Source organism: Cherax quadricarinatus, chromosome 61 (assembly GCF_038502225.1).
Source record: "Cherax quadricarinatus isolate ZL_2023a chromosome 61, ASM3850222v1, whole genome shotgun sequence".
Classification (NCBI taxonomy): Eukaryota; Metazoa; Arthropoda; class Malacostraca; order Decapoda; family Parastacidae; genus Cherax; species Cherax quadricarinatus.
Genome location: NC_091352.1, coordinates 4517894 through 4540852, shown reverse-complemented (window position 1 = coordinate 4540852; position 22959 = coordinate 4517894). Strand labels below are relative to the sequence as shown.

Genomic DNA, 22959 nt, shown 5'->3' with positions numbered 1-22959 from the left:
GGTGGTCGTGTTGTTGTTGGTGGTGGTGGACGTGTTGTTGTTGTTGGTGGTGGTCGTGTTGTTGTTGTTGGTGGTGGTCGTCGTGTTGTTAGTGGTGGCGGTGGTCGTGGTGTTGCTCTTGTTGTTGTTGGTGGTGGTCGTGTTGTTGTTGGTGGTGTTGTTGCTGTTGTTGTTGGTGATGGTGGTCGTGTTATTGTTGTTGGTGGTGGAGGTGTTGTTGTTGTTGGTGGTGGTCGTGTTGTTGTTGTTGGTGGTCGTGGTGTTACTGTTGTTGTTGGTGGTGGTGGACGTGTTGTTGTTGTTGGTGGTGGTCGTGTTGTTGTTGTTGGTGGTGGTCGTCGTGTTGTTAGTGGTGGCGGTGGTCGTGGTGTTGCTCTTGTTGTTGTTGGTGGTGGTCGTGTTGTTGTTGGTGGTGTTGTTGCTGTTGTTGTTGTTGGTGGTGGTCGTGTTATTGTTGTTGGTGGTGGACGTGTTGTTGTTGTAGGTGGTGGCCGTGTTGTTGTTGTAGGTGGTGGCCGTGTTGTTGTTGTAGGTGGTGGCCGTGTTGTTGTTGTAGGTGGTGTTGTTGTTGTAGGTGGTGTTGTTGTTGTAGATGGTGTTGTTGTTGTAGATGGTGTTGTTGTTGTAGATGGTGTTGTTGTTGTAGATGGTGTTGTTGTTGTAGGTGGTGTTGGTGTTGTAGATGGTGTTGTTGTTGTAGATGGTGTTGTTGTTGTAGATGGTGTTGTTGTTGTAGGTGGTGTGTTGTTGTTGGTGGTGGTCGTGTTATTGTTGTTGGTGGTGGACGTGTTGTTGTTGTAGGTGGTGGCCGTGTTGTTGTTGGTGGTGGTCGTGGTGTTACTGTTGTTGTTGGTGGTGGTCGTGTTTGTTGTTGGTGGTGGTCGTGGTGTTACTGTTGTTGTTGGTGGTGGTCGTGTTTGTTGTAGGTGGTGGCCGTGTTGTTGTTGGTGGTGGTCGTGGTGTTACTGTTGTTGTTGGTGGTGGTGGTCGGGTTGTTGTTGGTGGTGGTGGTCGTGTTGTTAGTGGTGGTGGTGGTCGTGTTGTTGGTGGTGGGGGTCGTGGTGTTACTGTTGTTGTTGGTCGTGGTCGTGTTTGTTGTTGGTGGTGGTGGTCGTGTTGTTGTTGGTGGTGGTCGTGTTGTTATTGGTGGTGGTGGTGGTGGTCGTGTTGTTGTTGGTGGTGATGGTCGTGGTGTTGCTGTTGTTGTTGGTGGTGGTGGTGGTGGTCGTGTTGTTGTTGTTGTTGTTCCTGTTGTTGGTGGTGGTCGTCGTGGTGTTGTTGTTGGTGGTGGTCGTCGTGGTGTTGTTGTTGGTGGTGGTTGTCGTGGTGTTGTTGTTGGTGGTGGTCGTCGTGGTGTTGTTGTTGGTGGTGGTCGTCGTGGTGTTGTTGTTGGTGGTGGTTGTCGTGGTGTTGTTATTATTGTTGTATCTATTGTTGTCGTGGTGTTGTTGTTGCTGTTGGTGGTGGTTGTAGTGTTGTTGTTTCTGTTGTTGGTGGTGGTGGTTGTCGTGGTGTTGTTGCTGTTGTTGTTGGTGGTGGTGGTGGTTGTCTTGGTGTTGTTGTTGCTGTTGTTGATGGTGGTTGTAGTGTTGTTGTTGTTGGTGGTGGTGGTGGTGGTCGTGTTGTTGCTGTTGTTGGTGGTGGTCGTGGTGTTGATGCTGACTTCAGCCACCTCACCTGCTGACTTCAGCCACCTCACCTGCTGACTCCAGCCACCTCACCTGCTGACTTCAGCCACCTCACCTGCTGACTTCAGCCACCTCACCTGCTGACTTCAGCCACCTCACCTGCTGACTTCAGCCACCTCACCTGCTGACTCCAGCCACCTCACCTGCTGACTTCAGCCACCTCACCTGCTGACTTCAGCCACCTCACCTGCTGACTTCAGCCACCTCACCTGCTGACTTCAGCCACCTCACCTGCTGACTTCAGCCACCTCACCTGCTGACTCCAGCCACCTCACCTGCTGACTTCAGCCACCTCACCTGCTGACTTCAGCCACCTCACCTGCTGACTCCAGCCACCTCACCTGCTGACTTCAGCCACCTCACCTGCTGACTTCAGCCACCTCACCTGCTGACTTCAGCCACCTCACCTGCTGACTCCAGCCACCTCACCTGCTGACTCCAGCCACCTCACCTGCTGACTCCAGCCACCTCACCTGCTGACTTCAGCCACCTCACCTGCTGACTTCAGCCACCTCACCTGCTGACTTCAGCCACCTCACCTGCTGAGCTAAAGTATCTACAGAAAAAAAAATAATTTTCATTCTTGATCGGAGGTGATCAATCTTTTTTGATAGACTTCAAAAGGCGGGTCCGAGAGCCAGAGCTCAACCCTGACACGAACAACATTCCGACCGACGGTAGTCTGAATAATTCATTATCATTGATACGGTGAATGTTTGTGTGTCCTCCACCCCGTGTTCTGTATGATGACCACGTGTGTGTATATATACACTGACAGATGTGTATATCACTGTATATACACTGACAGATGTGTATATCACTCTATATATACTCAGAGATGTGTAAATCACCCAGTATTAACTGAGAGGGGATCTACACCTCTATATACACTCTGAGAGGGGATCTACACCTCTATATACACTCTGAGAAGGGATTCACACCTCTATATACACTCGGAGAGGGGATCCACACCTAATATGTACGTAGTCCGTAGCGCGTGTCATGGGTCGTGGTGTTGCTGGAGTCGGGTTCAGTGTCCGACATGCAGGTTCGATCCTTTTGAATCATTCTGGATCACTAATTGGTAATTACTCGGGTTCACTGACCGTGAACCAAAATGGGGTTCACTGACTGTGAACCAAAATGGGGTTCACTGACCGTGAACCAAAATGGGGTTCACTGACCTTGAACCACAATGGGGTTCAATGACCTTGAACCATAATGGGGGTTCACTGACCGTGAACCACAGTGAGGTTCGCTGTCCGTGAACCATCACACACACACATACACACACACACACACACACACACACGTGCACACACACACACACACACACACACACACACACACACACACATACACACACACACACATACACACACGCACCTGCACTAGGCGAATACACACACACACACACACACACACACACACACACACACACACACACACACAGGCACACACACACACACACACACACACACATACACACACACATACACACACACACACACACACACACACGTGCACACACACACACACACACCCGTAAGGACCCCGTTATCAAGCAGTCACTCTACCCTCAGCCTTCTTTCCCCTCCCTCCCCTTCTAATCCCATCACACACACACACCTCCCCCGCTTCTAAGGGTCACTCATCCTTCTCTCCCCCTCCCCCTCCCCCTCCCCCCTTAATCCCATCCCTCTCTCTCCCACACATGCACACACACATACACAAGCACATATACACTTGACACAAACACGTACTCCCCCTTCCCCTAACCACCTCTCCCCCTCCCCCTAACCACCTACCCCTCCCCCAAACCATCTAACCCCCTCCCCCTAACCACCTACCCCTCCCCCAAACCATCTAACCCCCTCCCCCATAACCATCCATCCCCTCTCCCCCTAACCATCTATTTCCCTCCCCCTAACCATCTCTCCCCTTCCTTCTGTGGAGCAATGGGGCAACCTAGAATTAGGATGAGAACAAAGGGCCCGAAGGACAAATCTGGGAGGGATGACTGGGAGGCAGAGCTCAAAAAAAGGAGGAAGACTGGACAAGGAGGCTAGATGATCTTACAAGGAAGATGGAGAAGAGGTTAGCAGCAGAATCCAGAAGATGGGAGCAACATGCCACAGTAGCAGAAGCCAAGATACAGAGATTAGAAGAGGAGCTGAGACATCTGAAACAGCCTAGAGACAAAGATATTACAGAAGTAGCATCAGCAATGACTACATCAGACACAGACAACGGGTCTGAATGGAGCATGGAAGCTAAACTGTATGCAGAGGTCCTGTCAAACCCACATGGGGCCAAAACAAAGACAGGGAGCACAATAGGACAGAATGAGAGGTTGGAATACATTGAAGGAACTAGGACATGTGCAGGGACCTTACCAGACACTTGTGGGGGCCAGCAACAGGTGAGCAGGAAGGACAAACCAAGAAGCATAGGGGCCACAGCTAGGGAAGGGACTGAAAGAAGGAACACTCCACAGGAAGGAACTATAACACCTCAGAGGATGCAATGGGAGTCACAGTGGGAGGTGGAAAGGGAGAGATCAGTTTTTGTCTATGGGCTAGACGAAGCTAAAGGGGAAACTTATGAGTAAAGAAAGCAGGAGGAGAAAAAAACGATTGAAGGTATCATGAAGGTGATAGGTGAGGGGGACATGACCCAGGTGGCAAATTTTCGGAGAATCGGGTGGTTCACAAAGAAAAGGAATCGGCCTCTCAAACTAATTTTCAAGGCAGAATCAACTCGAACCATGATCCTGCAGGAGAAAGCACAGCTGAGAGGCAAACAGGAGTTTATGAGTGTGCACCTCGATCGAGACAGAACACAGGAGGAAAGGATGATACTGAAAGAGAGAGTGCAAAAGCGAAAGGAGGAATGGAAGGAAATGAAAAAGGAGAGCAGAATAACCCAGGAACAGGTGGAAGAACAAGCACAACCCCCAGAAACACCTGCAGAAGGACTCCAGCCACGACACCCCAAGGCAACTGAACAACCCAAACCAACCATCACACACCGATCCCTCTGTTCCCACCCCCTGCACCACGAACCTTAATCCTACAGCAACCCCCTATGGGAGCTCTTCCTCCACCTCCACTGCAACCCCCCACCAGGGCTCCTGCTCTCCCAACCCCAGTATTCCCCCAGGACCACAGTTACAGTATTAGAACAGAAGTTGAAGGTTTGGTACACAAATGCAGATGGATTAATGAATAAATATGAGGAATGGCAAGAAAGAATCAATGAGAAGTCCCCAGACATCATAGCAGTTACAGAAACAAAACTCGCGGAGACAATAACAGATGCAATCTTCCCACCAGGATACCAGATCATGAGGAAAGATAGAAGGGGCAGAGGGGGAGGAGGGGTTGCTCTGCTGGTAAAAAACCGATGGAAATTCGAGAAAATGGGAGGCATAGACGAGACAGGAGAAAGGGACTACATAGTAGGTACACTTCAGTCTGGGGAGCACAAGGTGGTCATTGCAGTGATGTATAATCCACCACAGAACTGCAGGAGGCCAAGAGAGGAATATGAGGAGAGCAACAGAGCAATGGTGGACACACTTGCTGAGGCGGCAAGAAGAGCTCACTCCAGCAGAGCAAAGTTGCTGGTTATGGGAGATTTCAACCACAGGGAGATTGACTGGGAAAACCTGGAGCCACATGGGGGTCCCGAAACATGGAGAGCCAAGATGTTGGATGTGGTGCTGGAAAGCCTCATGCACCAACATGTTAAGGACACTACCAGAGTGAGAGGGGAGGATGAACCAGCAAGATTGGACCTTGTGTTCACCCTGGGCAGTTCAGACATTGAGGACATCACATATGAGAGTCCCCTAGGAGCTAGTGACCACGTGGTTCTGTGCTTTGAATACATAGTAGAGCTGCAAGCGGAGAGAGTAACAGGAGTTGAATGGGAAAAGCCTGACTATGAAAGAGGGGACTACGTAGGGTTGAGGAACTTCCTGCAGGAGGTTCTGTGGGACAGAGAACTGGCAGGAAAGCCAGTAAATGAAATAATGAAATACGTAACAACAAAACGCAAGGAGGCAGTGGAAAGGTTTATTCCCATGGGCAACAGAAACAATGGGAAGACCAGAATGAGCCCCTGGTTTACCCGACGGTGTAAGGAGGCAAAAACAAAGTGCAATAGAGAATGGAAAAAGTACAGAAGGCAGAGAACACATGAAAATAGGGAGATCAGTCGCAGAGCCAGGAACGAGTATGCACAGGTAAGGAGGGAGGCCCAGCGACAGTATGAAAATAACATAGCATCGAAAATCAAGACTGACCCAAAACTGTTGTATAGCCACATCAGGAGGAAGACAACAGTCAAAGACCAGGTGATCAGATTGAGGACAGAAGGTGGAGAACTCACAAGAAATGATCAGGAGGTATGTGAGGAGCTAAACAGGAGATTTAAGGAAGTTTTTACAGTAGAGACAGGAAGGGCTTTGAGAAGACAGCACAGAAGGGAACATCAAGGGGGAATATACCAACAAGTGTTGGATGACATACGAACAACCGAGGAGGAGGTGCAGAAGCTGCTAAGTGACCTTGATACCTCAAAGGCGATGGGACCGGACATCTCCCCATGGGTCCTTAGAGAAGGAGCAGAGATGCTGTGCGCGCCCCTAACCACGATCTTCAACCCATCCCTTGAAACTGGGCAACTACCTGAGAAATGGAAGACAGCAAATGTAGTCCCCATATTTAAGAAAGGAAACAGAAATGAGGCACTAAACTACAGACCTGTGTCTCTGACATGTATTGTGTGCAAAGTCATGGAGAAGATTATCAGGAGGAGAGTGGTGGAACACCTGGAATGGAACAAGATTATAAATGAAAACCAGCATTGGTTCTTGGAAGGCAAATCCTGTGCCACAAACCTTCTGGAGTTTTATGACAAGGTAACAGAAGTAAGACACGAGAGAGAGGGGTGGGTTGATTGCGTTTTCCTAGACTGCAGGAAGGTCTTTGACACAGTTCCCCACAAGAGATTAGTGCAGAAGCTGGAGGATCAGGCGCATATAACAGGGAGGGCACTGAAATGGATCAGGGAATACCTGACAGGGAGGCAACAACGAGTCATGGTACGTGAAGATGTATCACAGTGGGCGCCTGTGACGAGCGGGGTCCCACAGGGGTCAGTTCTAGGACCAGTGCTATTTTTTATATATGCGAACGACATGATGGACGGAATAGACTCTGAAGTGTCCCTATTCGCAGATGATGTGAAGCTGATGAGAAGAATTAAATCGGATGAGGATGAGGCAGGACTGCAAAGAGACCTGGATAGGCTGGACATGTGGTCCAGAAACTGGCTTCTCGAATTCAACCCTGCCAAATGCAAAGTCATGGAGATTGGGGAGGGGCAAAGAAGACCGCAGACAGAGTATAGGCTAGGTGGACAAAGACTACAGACCTCACTCAGGGAGAAAGACCTTGGGGTGACCATAACACCGAGCACATCACCGGAGGCACACATCAACCAAATAACTGCTGCAGCATACGGGCGCCTGGCAAACCTGAGAATAGCGTTCCGATACCTTAATAAGGAATCGTTCAAGACACTGTACACTGTGTATGTTAGGCCCATACTGGAGTATGCAGCACCAGTCTGGAACCCACACCTGGTCAAGCACGTCAAGAAGTTAGAGAAAGTACAAAGGTTTGCAACAAGGCTAGTCCCAGAGCTCAAGGGAATGTCGTACGAGGAAAGGTTAAGGGAAATCGGACTGACGACACTGGAGGACAGAAGGGTCAGGGGAGACATGATAACGACATTCAAGATACTGAGGGGAATAGACAAGGTGGACAGAGATAGGATGTTCCAGAGAGGGGACACAGGGACAAGGGGTCACAACTGGAAGCTGAAGACTCAGACGAGTCACAGGGACGTTAGGAAGTATTTCTTCAGTCATAGAGTTGTCAGCAAGTGGAATAGCCTAGCAAGTGAAGTAGTGGAGGCAGGAACCATACATAGTTTTAAGAAGAGGTATGACAAAGCTCAGGAAGCAGAGAGAGAGAGGACCTAGTAGCGATCAGTGAAGAGGCGGGGCCAGGAGCTGAGTCTCGACCCCCTGAAACCACAATTAGGTGAGTACACATACACACTTGACAAAAAAAAAACTGAAAGATAACTGCAAATCAGCCAGAACAAGATGCTGGATCTGAGTCCATGAGAACATGTAGGTCTGGGTCCATGAGACCATGTAGGCCTGGGTCCATGAGACCATGTAGGCCTGGGTCCATGAGACCATGTAGGCCTGGGTCCATGAGAACATGTAGGCCTGGGTCCATGAGAACATGTAGGCCTGGGTCCATGAGAACATGTAGGCCTTGGCCCATGAGAACATGTAGGCCTGGGTCCATGAGAACATGTAGGCCTGTGTCCATGAGAACATGTAGGCCTTGGCCCATGAGAACATGTAGGCCTGGGTCCATGAGAACATGTAGGCCTTGGTCCATGAGAACATGTAGGCCTGGGTCCATGAGAACATGTAGGCCTGGGTCCATGAGAACATGTAGGCCTGGGTCCATGAGAACATGTAGGCCTGGGTCCATGAGAACATGTAGGCTTGGGTCCATGAGAACATGTAGGCCTGGGTCCATGAGAACATGTAGGCCTGGGTCCATGAGAACATGTAGGCCTGGGTCCATGAGAACATGTAGGCTTGGTTGTCATGTAGGGGGGTAATGATTGAATAGGATATAAGTGGGGAATATGGGAGTAAGGGATTATGTAGGCAGGGGAGAGGCAGGCGAGGTGGTAGGAGTGAGGTATGCGGAGGTAGGTAGGTAATGACAGGTCAGTGGTGACCACCACGACACTCTCATTAACTCTACACTACTCACTAACATATGCCTCGCCCACTCTTCACTCATATAAACATAATAAAATATGAGAAATAGGAATAGCTAATAACGGTGGGCAGTGAATATTACTATTCTACTCAAACACAGTTTATTATTAAGTCTTTGTACAATAATATATTTGGGAACAGAGCATCATAGTGGTTTAGATAAATGGGATGGTACACATAAGCAGTGAGACAGGGAACACAATCAACTTGACCAAAATGAATGTAACTTACAATATAGCACAGAGGACAGTTCACTACAGGAACTAAGCCACAGGTCCCAAGACCTACACAGCACGAGTACGACGCCAAGCCAGTACTCTGCCCAGTGCCTCCAACAGTCTCCTCCAGAGACTTCAGCAGCCTTCTCCCGAGCCAGCAGCTCCGCTCGAAGTCTCTGCACCCCAGCAGCAGCTCCGCTCGAATCTCTGCTCAGGAGCTCTGCACCCCTGCAGCAGCTCCGCTCGAATCTCTGCTCAGGAGCTCTGCACCCCAGTAGCAGCTCCGCTCGAATCTCCTGATCATGCTCTTCCTTGGGCTTTTATGGTGGTCCAAGCACCCTCGACAACCACGTGTACGACCTGACGCCAGGATTTGACGCCGTCAAGAACAAAAGGCCTCAGACGTGGGCGTGGCTACAGACGTTTGCCAAGGCAAGGTGTGACCATATAATTGGTTAAATTAGGTCTCCCCAGAGACCTCACAAGCCCAGCTGAACTACATCACATGGTTCCATAAGAATATGTAGGCTTGGGTCCATGAGAACATGTAGGCTTGGGTCCATGAGAACATGTAGGCCTGGGTCCATGAGAACATGTAGGCTTGGGTCCATGAGAACATGTAGGCCTGGGTCCATGAGAACATGTAGGCTTGGGTCCATGAGAACATGTAGGCCTGGGTCCATGAGAACATGTAGGCTTGGGTCCATGAGAACATGTAGGCCTGGGTCCATGAGAACATGTAGGCCTGGGTCCATGAGAACATGTAGGCCTGGGTCCATGAGAACATGTAGGCCTGGGTCCATGAGAACATGTAGGCTTGAGTCCATGAGAACATGTAGGCCTGGGTCCATGAGAACATGTAGGCCTGGGTCCATGAGAACATGTAGGCCTGGGTCCAAGAGAACATGTAGGCCTGGGTCCATGAGAACATGTAGGCTTGGGTCCATGAGAACATGTAGGCCTGGGTCCATGAGAACATGTAGGCCTGGGTCCATGAGAACATGTAGGCCTGGGTCAATGAGAACATGTAGGCTTGGGTCCATGAGAACATGTAGGCCTGGGTCCATGAGAACATGTAGGCCTGGGTCCATGAGAACATGTAGGCCTGGGACCAAGAGAACATGTAGGCCTGGGACCAAGAGAACATGTAGGCCTGGGACAAAGAGAACATGTAGGCCTGGGACCAAGAGAACATGTAGGCCTGGGACCAAGAGAACATGTAGGCCTGGGTCCAAGAGAACATGTAGGCCTGGGACCAAGAGAACATGTAGGCCTGGGACCAAGAGAACATGTAGGCCTGGGACCAAGAGAACATGTAGGCCTGGGTCCAAGAGAACATGTAGGCCTGGGACCAAGAGAACATGTAGGCCTGGGTCCAAGAGAACATGTAGGCCTGGGTCCAAGAGAACATGTAGACCTGGGACCAAGAGAACATGTAGGCCTGGGACCAAGAGAACATGTAGGCCTGGGACCAAGAGAACATGTAGGCCTGGGACAAAGAGAACATGTAGGCCTGGGACCAAGAGAACATGTAGGCCTGGGACCAAGAGAACATGTAGGCCTGGGACAAAGAGAACATGTAGGCCTGGGTCCAAGAGAACATGTAGGCCTGGGACCAATAGAACATGTAGGCCTGGGATCAAGAGAACATGTAGGCCTGGGACCAAGAGAACATGTAGGCCTGGGACCAAGAGAACATGTAGGCCTGGGTCCAAGAGAACGTGTAGGCCTGGGTCCAAGAGAACATGTAGGCCTGGGACCAAGAGAACATGTAGGCCTGGGTCCAAGAGAACATGTAGGCCTGGGACCAAGAGAACATGTAGGCCTGGGACCAAGAGAACATGTAGGCCTGGGTCCAAGAGAACATGTAGGCCTGGGACCAAGAGAACATGTAGGCCTGGGTCCAAGAGAACATGTAGGCCTGGGTCCAAGAGAACATGTAGGCCTGGGACCAAGAGAACATGTAGGCCTGGGTCCAAGAGAACATGTAGGCCTGGGACCAAGAGAACATGTAGGCCTGGGACCAAGAGAACATGTAGGCCTGGGTCCAAGAGAACATGTAGGCCTGGGTCCAAGAGAACATGTAGGCCTGGGACCAAGAGAACATGTAGGCCTGGGACCAAGAGAACATGTAGGCCTGGGTCCAAGAGAACATGTAGGCCTGGGTCCAAGAGAACATGTAGGCCTGGGACCAAGAGAACATGTAGGCCTGGGACCAAGAGAACATGTAGGCCTGGGACCAAGAGAACATGTAGGCCTGGGACCAAGAGAACATGTAGGCCTGGGACCAAGAGAACATGTAGGCCTGGGACCAAGAGAACATGTAGGCCTGGGACCAAGAGAACATGTAGGCCTGGGACCAAGAGAACATGTAGGCCTGGGACCAAGAGAACATGTAGGCCTGGGACCAAGACAACATGTAGGCCTGGGACCAAGAGAACATGTAGGCCTGGGACCAAGAGAACATGTAGGCCTGGGACCAAGAGAACATGTAGGCCTGGGACAAAGAGAACATGTAGGCCTGGGACCAAGAGAACATGTAGGCCTGGGTCCAAGAGAACATGTAGGCCTGGGACCAAGAGAACATGTAGGCCTGGGACCAAGAGAACATGTAGGCCTGGGACCAAGAGAACATGTAGGTCTGGGACCAAGAGAACATGTAGGCCTGGGACCAAGAGAACATGTAGGCCTGGGACCAAGAGAACATGTAGGCCTGGGACCAAGAGAACATGTAGGCCTGGGACCAAGAGAACATGTAGGCCTGGGACCAAGAGAACATGTAGGCCTGGGACCAAGAGAACATGTAGGCCTGGGGCCAAGAGAACATGTAGGTCTGGGACCAAGAGAACATATAGGCCTGGGACCAAGAGAACATATAGGCCTGGGACCAAGAGAACATGTAGGTCTGGGACCAAGAGAACATGTAGGTCTGGGACCAAGAGAACATGTAGGCCTGGGACCAAGAGAACATGTAGGCCTGGGACCAAGAGAACATGTAGGTCTGGGACCAAGAGAACATGTAGGCCTGGGACCAAGAGAACATGTAGGCCTGGGACCAAGAGAACATGTAGGCCTGGGACCAAGAGAACATGTAGGCCTGGGACCAAGAGAACATGTAGGCCTGGGACCAAGAGAACATGTAGGCCTGGGGCCAAGAGAACATGTAGGCCTGGGACCAAGAGAACATGTAGGCCTGGGACCAAGAGAACATGTAGGCCTGGGACCAAGAGAACATATAGGCCTGGGACCAAGAGAACATGTAGGTCTGGGACCAAGAGAACATGTAGGTCTGGGACCAAGAGAACATGTAGGCCTGGGACCAAGAGAACATGTAGGTCTGGGACCAAGAGAACATGTAGGCCTGGGTCCAAGAGAACATGTAGGCCTGGGACCAAGAGAACATGTAGGTCTGGGACCAAGAGAACATGTAGGCCTGGGACCAAGAGAACATGTAGGCCTGGGACCAAGAGAACATGTAGGTCTGGGACCAAGAGAACATGTAGGCCTGGGTCCAAGAGAACATGTAGGCCTGGGACCAAGAGAACATGTAGGTCTGGGACCAAGAGAACATGTAGGCCTGGGACCAAGAGAACATGTAGGTCTGGGACCAAGAGAACATGTAGGCCTGGGTCCAAGAGAACATGTAGGCCTGGGTCCAAGAGAACATGTAGGCCTGGGACCAAGAGAACATGTACGTCTGGGACCAAGAGAACATGTAGGTCTGGGACCAAGAGAACATGTAGGTCTGGGACCATGAGAACATGTAGGCCTGGGACCAAGAGAACATGTAGGCCTGGGACCAAGAGAACATGTAGGCCTGGGACCAAGAGAACATGTAGGCCTGGGACCAAGAGAACATGTAGGCCTGGGACCAAGAGAACATGTAGGCCTGGGTCCAAGAGAACATGTAGGCCTGGGACCAAGAGAACATGTAGGTCTGGGACCAAGAGAACATGTAGGCCTGGGACCAAGAGAACATGTAGGCCTGGGACCAAGAGAACATGTAGGTCTGGGACCAAGAGAACATGTAGGCCTGGGTCCAAGAGAACATGTAGGCCTGGGACCAAGAGAACATGTAGGTCTGGGACCAAGAGAACATGTAGGCCTGGGACCAAGAGAACATGTAGGTCTGGGACCAAGAGAACATGTAGGCCTGGGTCCAAGAGAACATGTAGGCCTGGGACCAAGAGAACATGTAGGCCTGGGACCAAGAGAACATGTACGTCTGGGACCAAGAGAACATGTAGGTCTGGGACCAAGAGAACATGTAGGTCTGGGACCATGAGAACATGTAGGCCTGGGACCAAGAGAACATGTAGGCCTGGGACCAAGAGAACATGTAGGCCTGGGACCAAGAGAACATGTAGGCCTGGGACCAAGAGAACATGTAGGCCAGGATGAATTACAGCAGTTGGATATGCTGAATGTTGAAGACAGAGTAAAACAACTGAAGCTAAATCATGTTTATAAAATTGCTCACAAACAATGTCCAGAATATCTTGCTGTCAATTTTGTCAAGGTCGACAACCAAAGCAATCATAGTACTAGGGGAGGGGAGAGCACAACTTTGTAGTAGCCACAGTCATTGGCCAGGCTTCAAACACCTTTTATTGTACAGCAATAAAGGAATGGAACAGACTGCCTGCACATGTCAATGCCAGTCATAGCATCAACCAGTTCAAGAAGACTGCCAAAAGTTGCTTAATGAATGTAGAGACAGAAAGGGAGAAGAATAATTTATTTTTTAACTAACACACGTGTAAATATAAATAACTCATATTACCTTATTCCTCGTATATCTCCTTTATAGTGTATTAATAAGGTATTTAAAGGAACCCAGTGGAAATAAGTCACTTTGTCTGACGTTTTTGGGTTATCCCAGGATCTCTACACACATACTGCTGTGTGTGATAATCTGTGTAACTGTATTTATGTATACCTGAATAAACTTACACACACACACACACATGCATAGCTTTAAGAAGAGGTATGATGAAGCTCGTGGAGCCGGGAGAGAGTGGACCTAGTAGCGACCAGTGAAGAGGCTGGGCCAGGAGCTGTGGTTCGAACCCTACATCAACAATTAGGTGAGTACACACACACACACGATATTTTTTATTCACTGAACTGCGATATACCCCGTTAGTTGACCTTATTATTATTATTATTATTATTATTATTATTATTATTATTATTATTATTATTATTATTATTATTATTATTATTATTACTCAGAAAATAATATGCTTGTGAGGAAGGTGTGACCTTAACTGGCCACACATGACCACTGTGACACGTGGGTTTGTGACGCTTGAGAGCGTGACAACGCGTGTGACTGCATGTTACTGTGTCTAAGAGGAGAGCGTGACGCATCGTGACGGCATGTTACCGTGTCTCAGAGGAGGGCGTGACGGCAAATTACGGCGTCTCAGGGAAGTACAACACAGTGTCCAGTCCAGTGTACAGTGTCCAGTCCAGTGTACAGTGTCCAGTCCAGTGTACAGTGTCCAGTCCAGTGTACAGTGTCCAGTCCAGTGTACAGTGTCCAGTCCAGTGTACAGTGTCCAGGCCAGTGTACAGTGTCCAGGCCAGTGTACAGTGTCCAGGCCAGTGTACAGTGTCCAGTCCAGTGTACAGTGTCCAGGCTAGTGTACAGTGTCCAGGCCAATGTACAGTGTCCAGTCCAGTGTACAGTGTCCAGTCCAGTGTACAGTGTCCAGTCCAGTGTACAGTGTCCAGTCCAGTGTACAGTGTCCAGTCCAGTGTACAGTGTCCAGGCCAGTGTACAGTGTCCAGTCCAGTGTACAGTGTCCAGGCTAGTGTACAGTGTCCAGGCCAGTGTACAGTGTCCAGGCCAGTGTACAGTGTCCAGGCCAGTGTACAGTGTCCAGGCCAGTGTACAGTGTCCAGGCCAGTGTACAGTGCCCAGTCCAGTGTACAGTGTCCAGGCCAGTGTACAGTGTCCAGGCCAGTGTACAGTGTCCAGTCCAGTGTACAGTGTCCAGGCCAGTGTACAGTGTCCAGGCCAGTGTACAGTGTCCAGGCCAGTGTACAGTGTACAGTGTACAGTGTCCAGGCCAGTGTACAGTGTCCAGGCCAGTGTACCAGTGCCCAGTCCAGTGTACAGTGTCCAGGCCAGTGTACAGTGTCCAGGCCAGTGTACAGTGTCCAGTCCAGTGTACAGTGTCCAGGCCAGTGTACAGTGTCCAGGCCAGTGTACAGTGTCCAGTCCAGTGTACAGTGTCCAGTCCAGTGTACAGTGTCCAGTCCAGTGTAGTGTCCAGGCCAGTGTACAGTGTCCAGGCCAGTGTACAGTGTCCAGGCCAGTGTACAGTGTCCAGTCCAGTGTACAGTGTCCAGGCCAGTGTACAGTGTCCAGGCCAGTGTACAGTGTCCAGTCCAGTGTACAGTGTCCAGGCCAGTGTACAGTGTCCAGTCCAGTGTACAGTGTCCAGTCCAATATACAGTGTCCAGGCCAGTGTACAGTGTCCAGAGCAGTGCACAGTGTCCAGTCCAGTGTACAGTGTCCAGGCCAGTGTACAGTGTCCAGGCCAGTGTACAGTGTCCAGTCCAGTGTACAGTGTCCAGTCCAGTGTACAGTGTCCAGGCCAGTGTACAGTGTCCAGTCCAGTGTACAGTGTCCAGTCCAGTATACAGTGCCCAGCCCAGTGTACAGTGTCCAGAGCAGTGCACAGTGTCCAGTCCAGTGTACAGTGTCCAGGCCAGTGTACAGTGTCCAGACCAGTGTACAGTGTCCAGTCCAGTGTACAGTGTCCAGGCCAGTGTACAGTGTCCAGGCCAGTGTACAGTGTCCAGTCCAGTGTACAGTGTCCAGGCCAGTGTACAGTGCCCAGTCCAGTGTACAGTGTCCAGGCCAGTGTACAGTGTCCAGTCCAGTGTACAGTGTCCAGGCCAGTGTACAGTGTCCAGTCCAGTGTACAGTGTCCAGGCCAGTGTACAGTGTCCAGGCCAGTGTACAGTGTCCAGTCCAGTGTACAGTGTCCAGGCCAGTGTACAGTGCCCAGTCCAGTGTACAGTGTCCAGGCAAGTGTACAGTGTCCAGTCCAGTGTACAGTGTCCAGGCCAGTGTACAGTGTCCAGTCCAGTGTACAGTGTCCAGGCCAGTGTACACAGCGTCTGAAGCTCTCAGCTTTTGGACAAGTCTTACCATCTAGATACCCCGTCCAGTGCTCAATATATTGAATAAGAAAGGAGGATAACAGGGCACTTTCAGTGTCTGCTCTTAAAATAGAATCTGCGTAGTACTCTACGGCCGGTGAGTTGCTAAATCGGGTACTGGAGTTGTTGTGGTCCGCGGCTCCAACGAACCCGGGTACGAACCCGGTTTTTTTCGGGACAGGATCGATGTCCGCGTTGAATTTACATAGTTGTTACGGCGTTCAGTTACTCTCGGCGTTTTAATAACAACACCAACGCGTAACACTTCAATAGCAGGAGAAGAAGAAAGATTTGAGAATACGTAGCCACGGTATGTGGCAGTCTCCCTACGTTGGGAGTCTGTTCACCTAGCGTAAGGAAGTAGGTACCAGGATATTAGTTGGTATTAGGGTAGTGCTAGAAGGTGCTGCCCTCTGTATTACGCAGTACGAGATGTATCTTATGTCTTATATGTCATGTATTCACCTTACCTGGAGTATACCTGGAGAGGGTTCCGGGGGTCAACGCCCCCGCGGCCCGGTCTGAGACCAGGCCTCATGGTGGATCAGGGTCTGATCAACCAGGTTCTTACTGCTGGCCGCACGCAAACTGACGTAACAACCACAGCCAAGCTGGTCAGGTACTGACTTTAGGTGCCTGTCCGGAAGGAGACTTATTCACTTCGCATGCGCTAGTAACTGCAGAGCTCCCGAAGTTTTGTATAAGTGAGTTAAAGATTTTGATTTCTGAGGTGTACATGACACAACGGATATAATTAACAGGTAAGGCACATGTCAACAGTCATGAAGCATAATTAATAATATAATTACAACAGGTAACAGGTGTGAAGTAATTAACAGGTGTATGCAACAACATGTAACAGATTTAAAGGTAATTACCATGCAACAGGTGTAAGTTAAACATTCAGCAGGTGTAGCAGGTGTGTGTTGATACCTGGTATCAAAGAGAGGTGAGATGACATACCTTTGCACGAGGGACAGGTGATACCTTCTTGTCTTTGTAGTAGTGATTCTGAGAGTGACTCCATCAAGTCTGTGACCGCTGCCAACCGCTGTAGAGAGGAGAGGTTGTGATGGTGCTGGGTTGTGGTTGTATGGTGGTGGAAGGTATGTTGATGGTGGTTGTGGATGCTGAGAGAAGGAGCTAAGCAACTATGTGATCCAATAATATAAATGTGAATTACAGACCAGAGTCTCTAACATAAATATTGTCCAAAGTTCTGGGGAGGATAACAAGGGAAAGGATATTTAAGCACTTGGAGAGAAGATTCTGCATAGAACACCAGCTTGGATTTGGGAATGGAAATCCTGTCATGCAAATTCACTGGAGTTCCATGACAAAGTCACAGAGATAAACCAGGAAAGACAGAGCTGTGTGGGCTGCACCTTCTGGGAGTGCAGGAAGACTCTGATACAGTACCACAGCAGAGATCAGTCCAGAAATTAAAAGAGCAGGCAGTGATAAAAAGGCAGAGAGTAACAGTAAAAGATGAGACATCAGTATGGGGTAAGAGCAACGAACGAGGTTCCGCAAGTATCAATACTAGGACCGCTGCTGTTCCTAATATACTATGTGAACGATGTACTACCAGTGTCTTGTGTGTCACTGTTTGCTGATGATGTGAAGTTAATGAGAAGAATGAGAACAGGAGAGGACAGTGATAAACTACAGGGAGACCTCAATAAACTACAGATTTTGCAATCAAATGACTTCAAATTTCAGTTCGAACAAATGCAAGGTCATGCAATTCATAGGCGAGGAAAGACCGGGCACAGAGTACAACAGGGGCAGAGAGATATTGCAGATATCAGAAAGTAAAAAGGACCTGGGGTGAACATATCACCAAGCATATCGCCAGAAATACACATAAACCACACAAAGTCAGCGGCACATGCATGATTAGCAACCTTTAAAATAGTGTTAAGGAACTTGAGTAAAGAATCCTTTAGAACGTATGTGAGTATGCAGCACCAGCATGGAGCCCACACCTGGCCAGGCACGTGAAGAAACTCGACCTGGTCGAGAGGTTTACATCCAGACTCGTCCCAGAACTGAAAGGAATACACAAATAACCCGCACATAAAAGAGAGAAGCTTACGACGACGTTTCGGTTCGACTTGGACCATTTACAAAGTCACACTAACCAGAAGTGGAGCAGGACGGCTATATACAGGCAGGAAGAGGTAGTGGTGGTAGTAGTAGTACAAGAATGGTATATAATACCGACAAGATGAAATTAATTATTATTATTATTATTATCAAGGGGGAAGCGCTAAACCCGGAGGATTATACAGCGCCTGGGGGGGGGGTGGAAGGCATTCAGGCTTAATTTGGGGAACTGGAGCACAGATCCAATTCCCTAAATCAAGAGCCCCTCACCAACATCAAGGAACCTTCCTTGAGGGGAGATGAAATTAAGATACATGCGCAACGGACCGAAACGTCGTCGTAAACTTCTCTCTTTTATGTGCGGGTTATTTGTGTATCGTTCCAGTCACGGTATTGTGCCTTTTTGTTATTTATTGAAAGGAATACACTATGAGGAGATGATGAAGGAATTGAACCTGACAATTTTGGCAGAAAGGAGAAGGGGGGATATGATTACGACATATAAAATCTTAAGAGGAAATGAAAAGGTAAAAAGGGACACATTGTTTGTATTAAGAGGACCAGGATCAAGGGGACACAGACTGTATTAAGAGGACCAGGATCAAGGGGACACAGATTGTATTAAGAGGACCAGGATCAAGGGGACACAGACTGTATTAAGAGGACCAGGATCAAGGAGACACAGACTGTATTAAGAGGACCAGGATCAAGGTGACACAGACTGTATTAAGAGGACCAGGATCAAGGGGACACAGACTGTATTAAGAGGACCAGGATCAAGGGGACACAGACTGTATTAAGAGGACCAGGATCAAGGGGACACAGACTGTATTAAGAGGACCAGGATCAAGGGGACACAGACTGTATTAAGAGGACCAGGATCAAGGGGACACAGACTGTATTAAGAGGACCAGGATCAAGGGGACACAGACTGTATTAAGAGGACCAGGATCAAGGGGACACAGACTGTATTAAGAGGACCAGGATCAAGGGGACACAGACTGTATTAAGAGGACCAGGATCAAGGGGACACAGACTGTATTAAGAGGACCAGGATCAAGGGGACACAGACTGTATTAAGAGGACCAGGATCAAGGGGACACAGACTGTATTAAGAGGACCAGGATCAAGGTGAAACAGACTGTATTAAGAGGACCAGGATCAAGGGGACACAGACTGTATTAAGAGGACCAGGATCAAGGGGACACAGACTGTATTAAGAGGACCAGGATCAAGGGGACACAGACTGTATTAAGAGGACCAGGATCAAGGGGACACAGACTGTATTAAGAGGACCAGGATCAAGGGGACACAGACTGTATTAAGAGGACCAGGATCAAGGGGACACAGACTGTATTAAGAGGACCAGGATCAAGGTGAAACAGACTATTAAGAGGACCAGGATCAAGGTGAAACAGACTGTATTAAGAGGACCAGGATCAAGGGAACACAGGCTGTATTAAGAGGACCAGGATCAAGGGGACACAGACTGTATTAAGAGGACCAGGATCAAGGTGAAACAGACTGTATTAAGAGGACCAGGATCAAGGTGAAACAGACTGTATTAAGAGGACCAGGATCAAGGTGAAACAGACTGTATTAAGAGGACCAGGATCAAGGTGAAACAGACTGTATTAAGAGGACCAGGATCAAGGTGAAACAGACTGTATTAAGAGGACCAGGATCAAGGTGAAACAGACTGTATTAAGAGGACCAGGATCAAGGTGACACAGACTGTATTAAGAGGACCAGGATCAAGGTGACACAAACTGTATTAAGAGGACCAGAATCAAGGTGAAACAGACTGTATTAAGAGGACCAGTATCAAGGTGACACAGACTGTATTAAGAGGACCAGGATCAAGGGGACACAGGCTGTATTAAGAGGACCAGGATCAAGGGGACACAGACTGTATTAAGAAGACCAGGATCAAGGAGACACAGGCTGTATTAAGAGGACCAGGATCAAGGTGACACAAACTGTATTAAGAGGACCAGGATCAAGGGGACACAGGCTGTATTAAGAGGAGAAGGATCAAGGTGACACAGATTGTATTAATAGGACCACGATCAAGGGGACACAGGCTGTATTAGGAGGACCAGGATCAAGGTGACACAGACTGTATTAAGAGGACCAGGATCAAGGGGACACAGACTGTATTAAGAGGAACAGGATCAAGGTGACACAGACTGTATTAAGAGGACCAGGATCAAGGGGACACAGGCTGTATTAAGAGGACCAGGTTCAAGGGGACACAGACTGTATTAAGAGGACCAGGATCAAGGTGACACAGATTGTATTAAGAGGAACAGGATCAAGGGGACACAGGCTGTATTAAAAGGACCAGGATCAAGGGGACACAGGCTGTATTAAGAGGACCAGGATCAAGGTGACACAGATTGTATTAAGAGGACCAGGATCAAGGGGACACAGACTGTATTAAGAGGACCAGGATCAAGGGGACACAGACTGTATTAAGAGGACCAGAATCAAGGGGACACAGACTGTATTAAGAGGACCAGGATCAAGGGGACACAGACTGTATTAAGAGGACCAGGATCAAGGGGACACAGACTGTATTAAGAGGACCAGGATCAAGGGGACACAGGCTGTATTAAGAGGACCAGGATCAAGGAGACACAGACTGTATTAAGAGGACCAGGATCAACGGGACACAGACTGTATTAAGAGGACCAGGATCAAGGGGACACAGGCTGTATTAAGAGGACCAGGATCAAGGGGACACAGGCTGTATTAAGAGGACCAGGATCAAGGAGACACAGGCTGTATTAAGAGGACCAGGAGCAAGGGGACACAGGCTGTATTAAGAGGACCAGGATCAAGGTGACACAGATTGTATTAAGAGGACCAGGATCAAGGGGACACAGGCTGTATTAAGAGGACCAGGATCAAGGGGACACAGACTGTATTAAGAGGAACAGGATCAAGGTGACACAAACTGTATTAAGAGGACCAGGATCAAGGGAACACAGGCTGTATTAAGAGGACCAGGTTCAAGGGGACACAGACTGTATTAAGAGGACCAGGATCAAGGTGACACAAACTGTATTAAGAGGAACAGGATCAAGGGGACACATGCTGTATTAAGAGGACCAGGATCAAGGGGACACAGGCTGTATTAAGAGGACCAGGATCAAGGTGACACAGGTTGTATTAAGAGGACCAGGATCAAGGGGACACAGACTGTATTAAGAGGACCAGGATCAAGGGGACACAGACTGTATTAAGAGGACCAGGACCAAGGGGACACAGACTGTTTTAAGAGGACCAGGATCAAGGGGACACAGACTGTATTAAGAGGACCAGGATCAAGGGGACACAGACTGTATTAAGAGGACCAGGATCAAGGGGACACAGACTGTATTAAGAGGACCAGGATCAAGGGGACACAGGCTGTATTAAGAGGACCAGGATCAAGGAGACACAGACTGTATTAAGAGGACCAGGATCAAGGGGACACAGACTGTATTAAGAGGACCAGGATCAAAGAGACACAGACTGTATTAAGAGGACCAGGATCAAGGAGACACAGACTGTATTAAGAGGACCAGGATCAAGGGGACACAGACTGTATTAAGAGGACCAGGATCAAGGGGACACAGACTGTATTAAGAGGACCAGGATCAAGGGGACACAGGCTGTATTAAGAGGACCAGGATCAAGGAGACACAGACTGTATTAAGAGGACCAGGATCAACGGGACACAGACTGTATTAAGAGGACCAGGATCAAGGAGACACAGACTGTATTAAGAGGACCAGGATCAAGGAGACACAGACTGTATTAAGAGGACCAGGATCAAGGGGACACAGACTGTATTAAGAGGACCAGTATCAAGGAGACACAGACTGTATTAAGAGGACCAGGATCAAGGAGACACAGACTGTATTAAGAGGACCAGGATCAAGGGGACACAGACTGTACTAAGAGGACCAGGATCAAGGGGACACAGACTGTATTAAGAGGACCAGGATCAAGGAGACACAGACTGTATTAAGAGGACCAGGATCAAGGGGACACAGACTGTACTAAGAGGACCAGGATCAAGGGGACACAGACTGTATTAAGAGGACCAGGATCAAGGAGACACAGACTGTATTAAGAGGACCAGGATCAAAGAGACACAGACTGTATTAAGAGGACCAGGATCAAGGAGACACAGACTGTATTAAGAGGACCAGGATCAAGGGGACACAGACTGTATTAAGACGACCAGGATCAAAGAGACACAGACTGTATTAAGAGGACCAGGATCAAGGAGACACAGACTGTATTAAGAGGACCAGGATCAAGGGGACACAGACTGTATTAAGAGGACCAGGATCAAGGGGACACAGACTGTATTAAGAGGACCAGGATCAAGGGGACACAGGCTGTATTAAGAGGACCAGGATCAAGGAGACACAGACTGTATTAAGAGGACCAGGATCAACGGGACACAGACTGTATTAAGAGGACCAGGATCAAGGAGACACAGACTGTATTAAGAGGACCAGGATCAAGGAGACACAGACTGTATTAAGAGGACCAGGATCAAGGGGACACAGACTGTATTAAGAGGACCAGTATCAAGGAGACACAGACTGTATTAAGAGGACCAGGATCAAGGAGACACAGACTGTATTAAGAGGACCAGGATCAAGGGGACACAGACTGTACTAAGAGGACCAGGATCAAGGGGACACAGACTGTATTAAGAGGACCAGGATCAAGGAGACACAGACTGTATTAAGAGGACCAGGATCAAGGGGACACAGACTGTACTAAGAGGACCAGGATCAAGGGGACACAGACTGTATTAAGAGGACCAGGATCAAGGAGACACAGACTGTATTAAGAGGACCAGGATCAAGGGGACACA

The 22959-nt window shown here is 49.1% G+C and overlaps 1 protein-coding gene across 1 annotated transcript in view; it reads right to left on the bottom strand.

Annotated features, from left to right (window-relative positions):
- Nucleotides 1-22959, bottom strand: part of LOC128699520 (probable E3 ubiquitin-protein ligase HECTD2) — a 97066-nt gene that overhangs the window by 39233 nt on the left and 34874 nt on the right. Inside the window, exon 2 of the mRNA XM_070098173.1 lies at nucleotides 16932-17019. Within this exon, the coding sequence (XP_069954274.1) occupies nucleotides 16932-17019 (88 nt within the window). The remainder of the gene's footprint in view (nucleotides 1-16931; nucleotides 17020-22959) is intronic.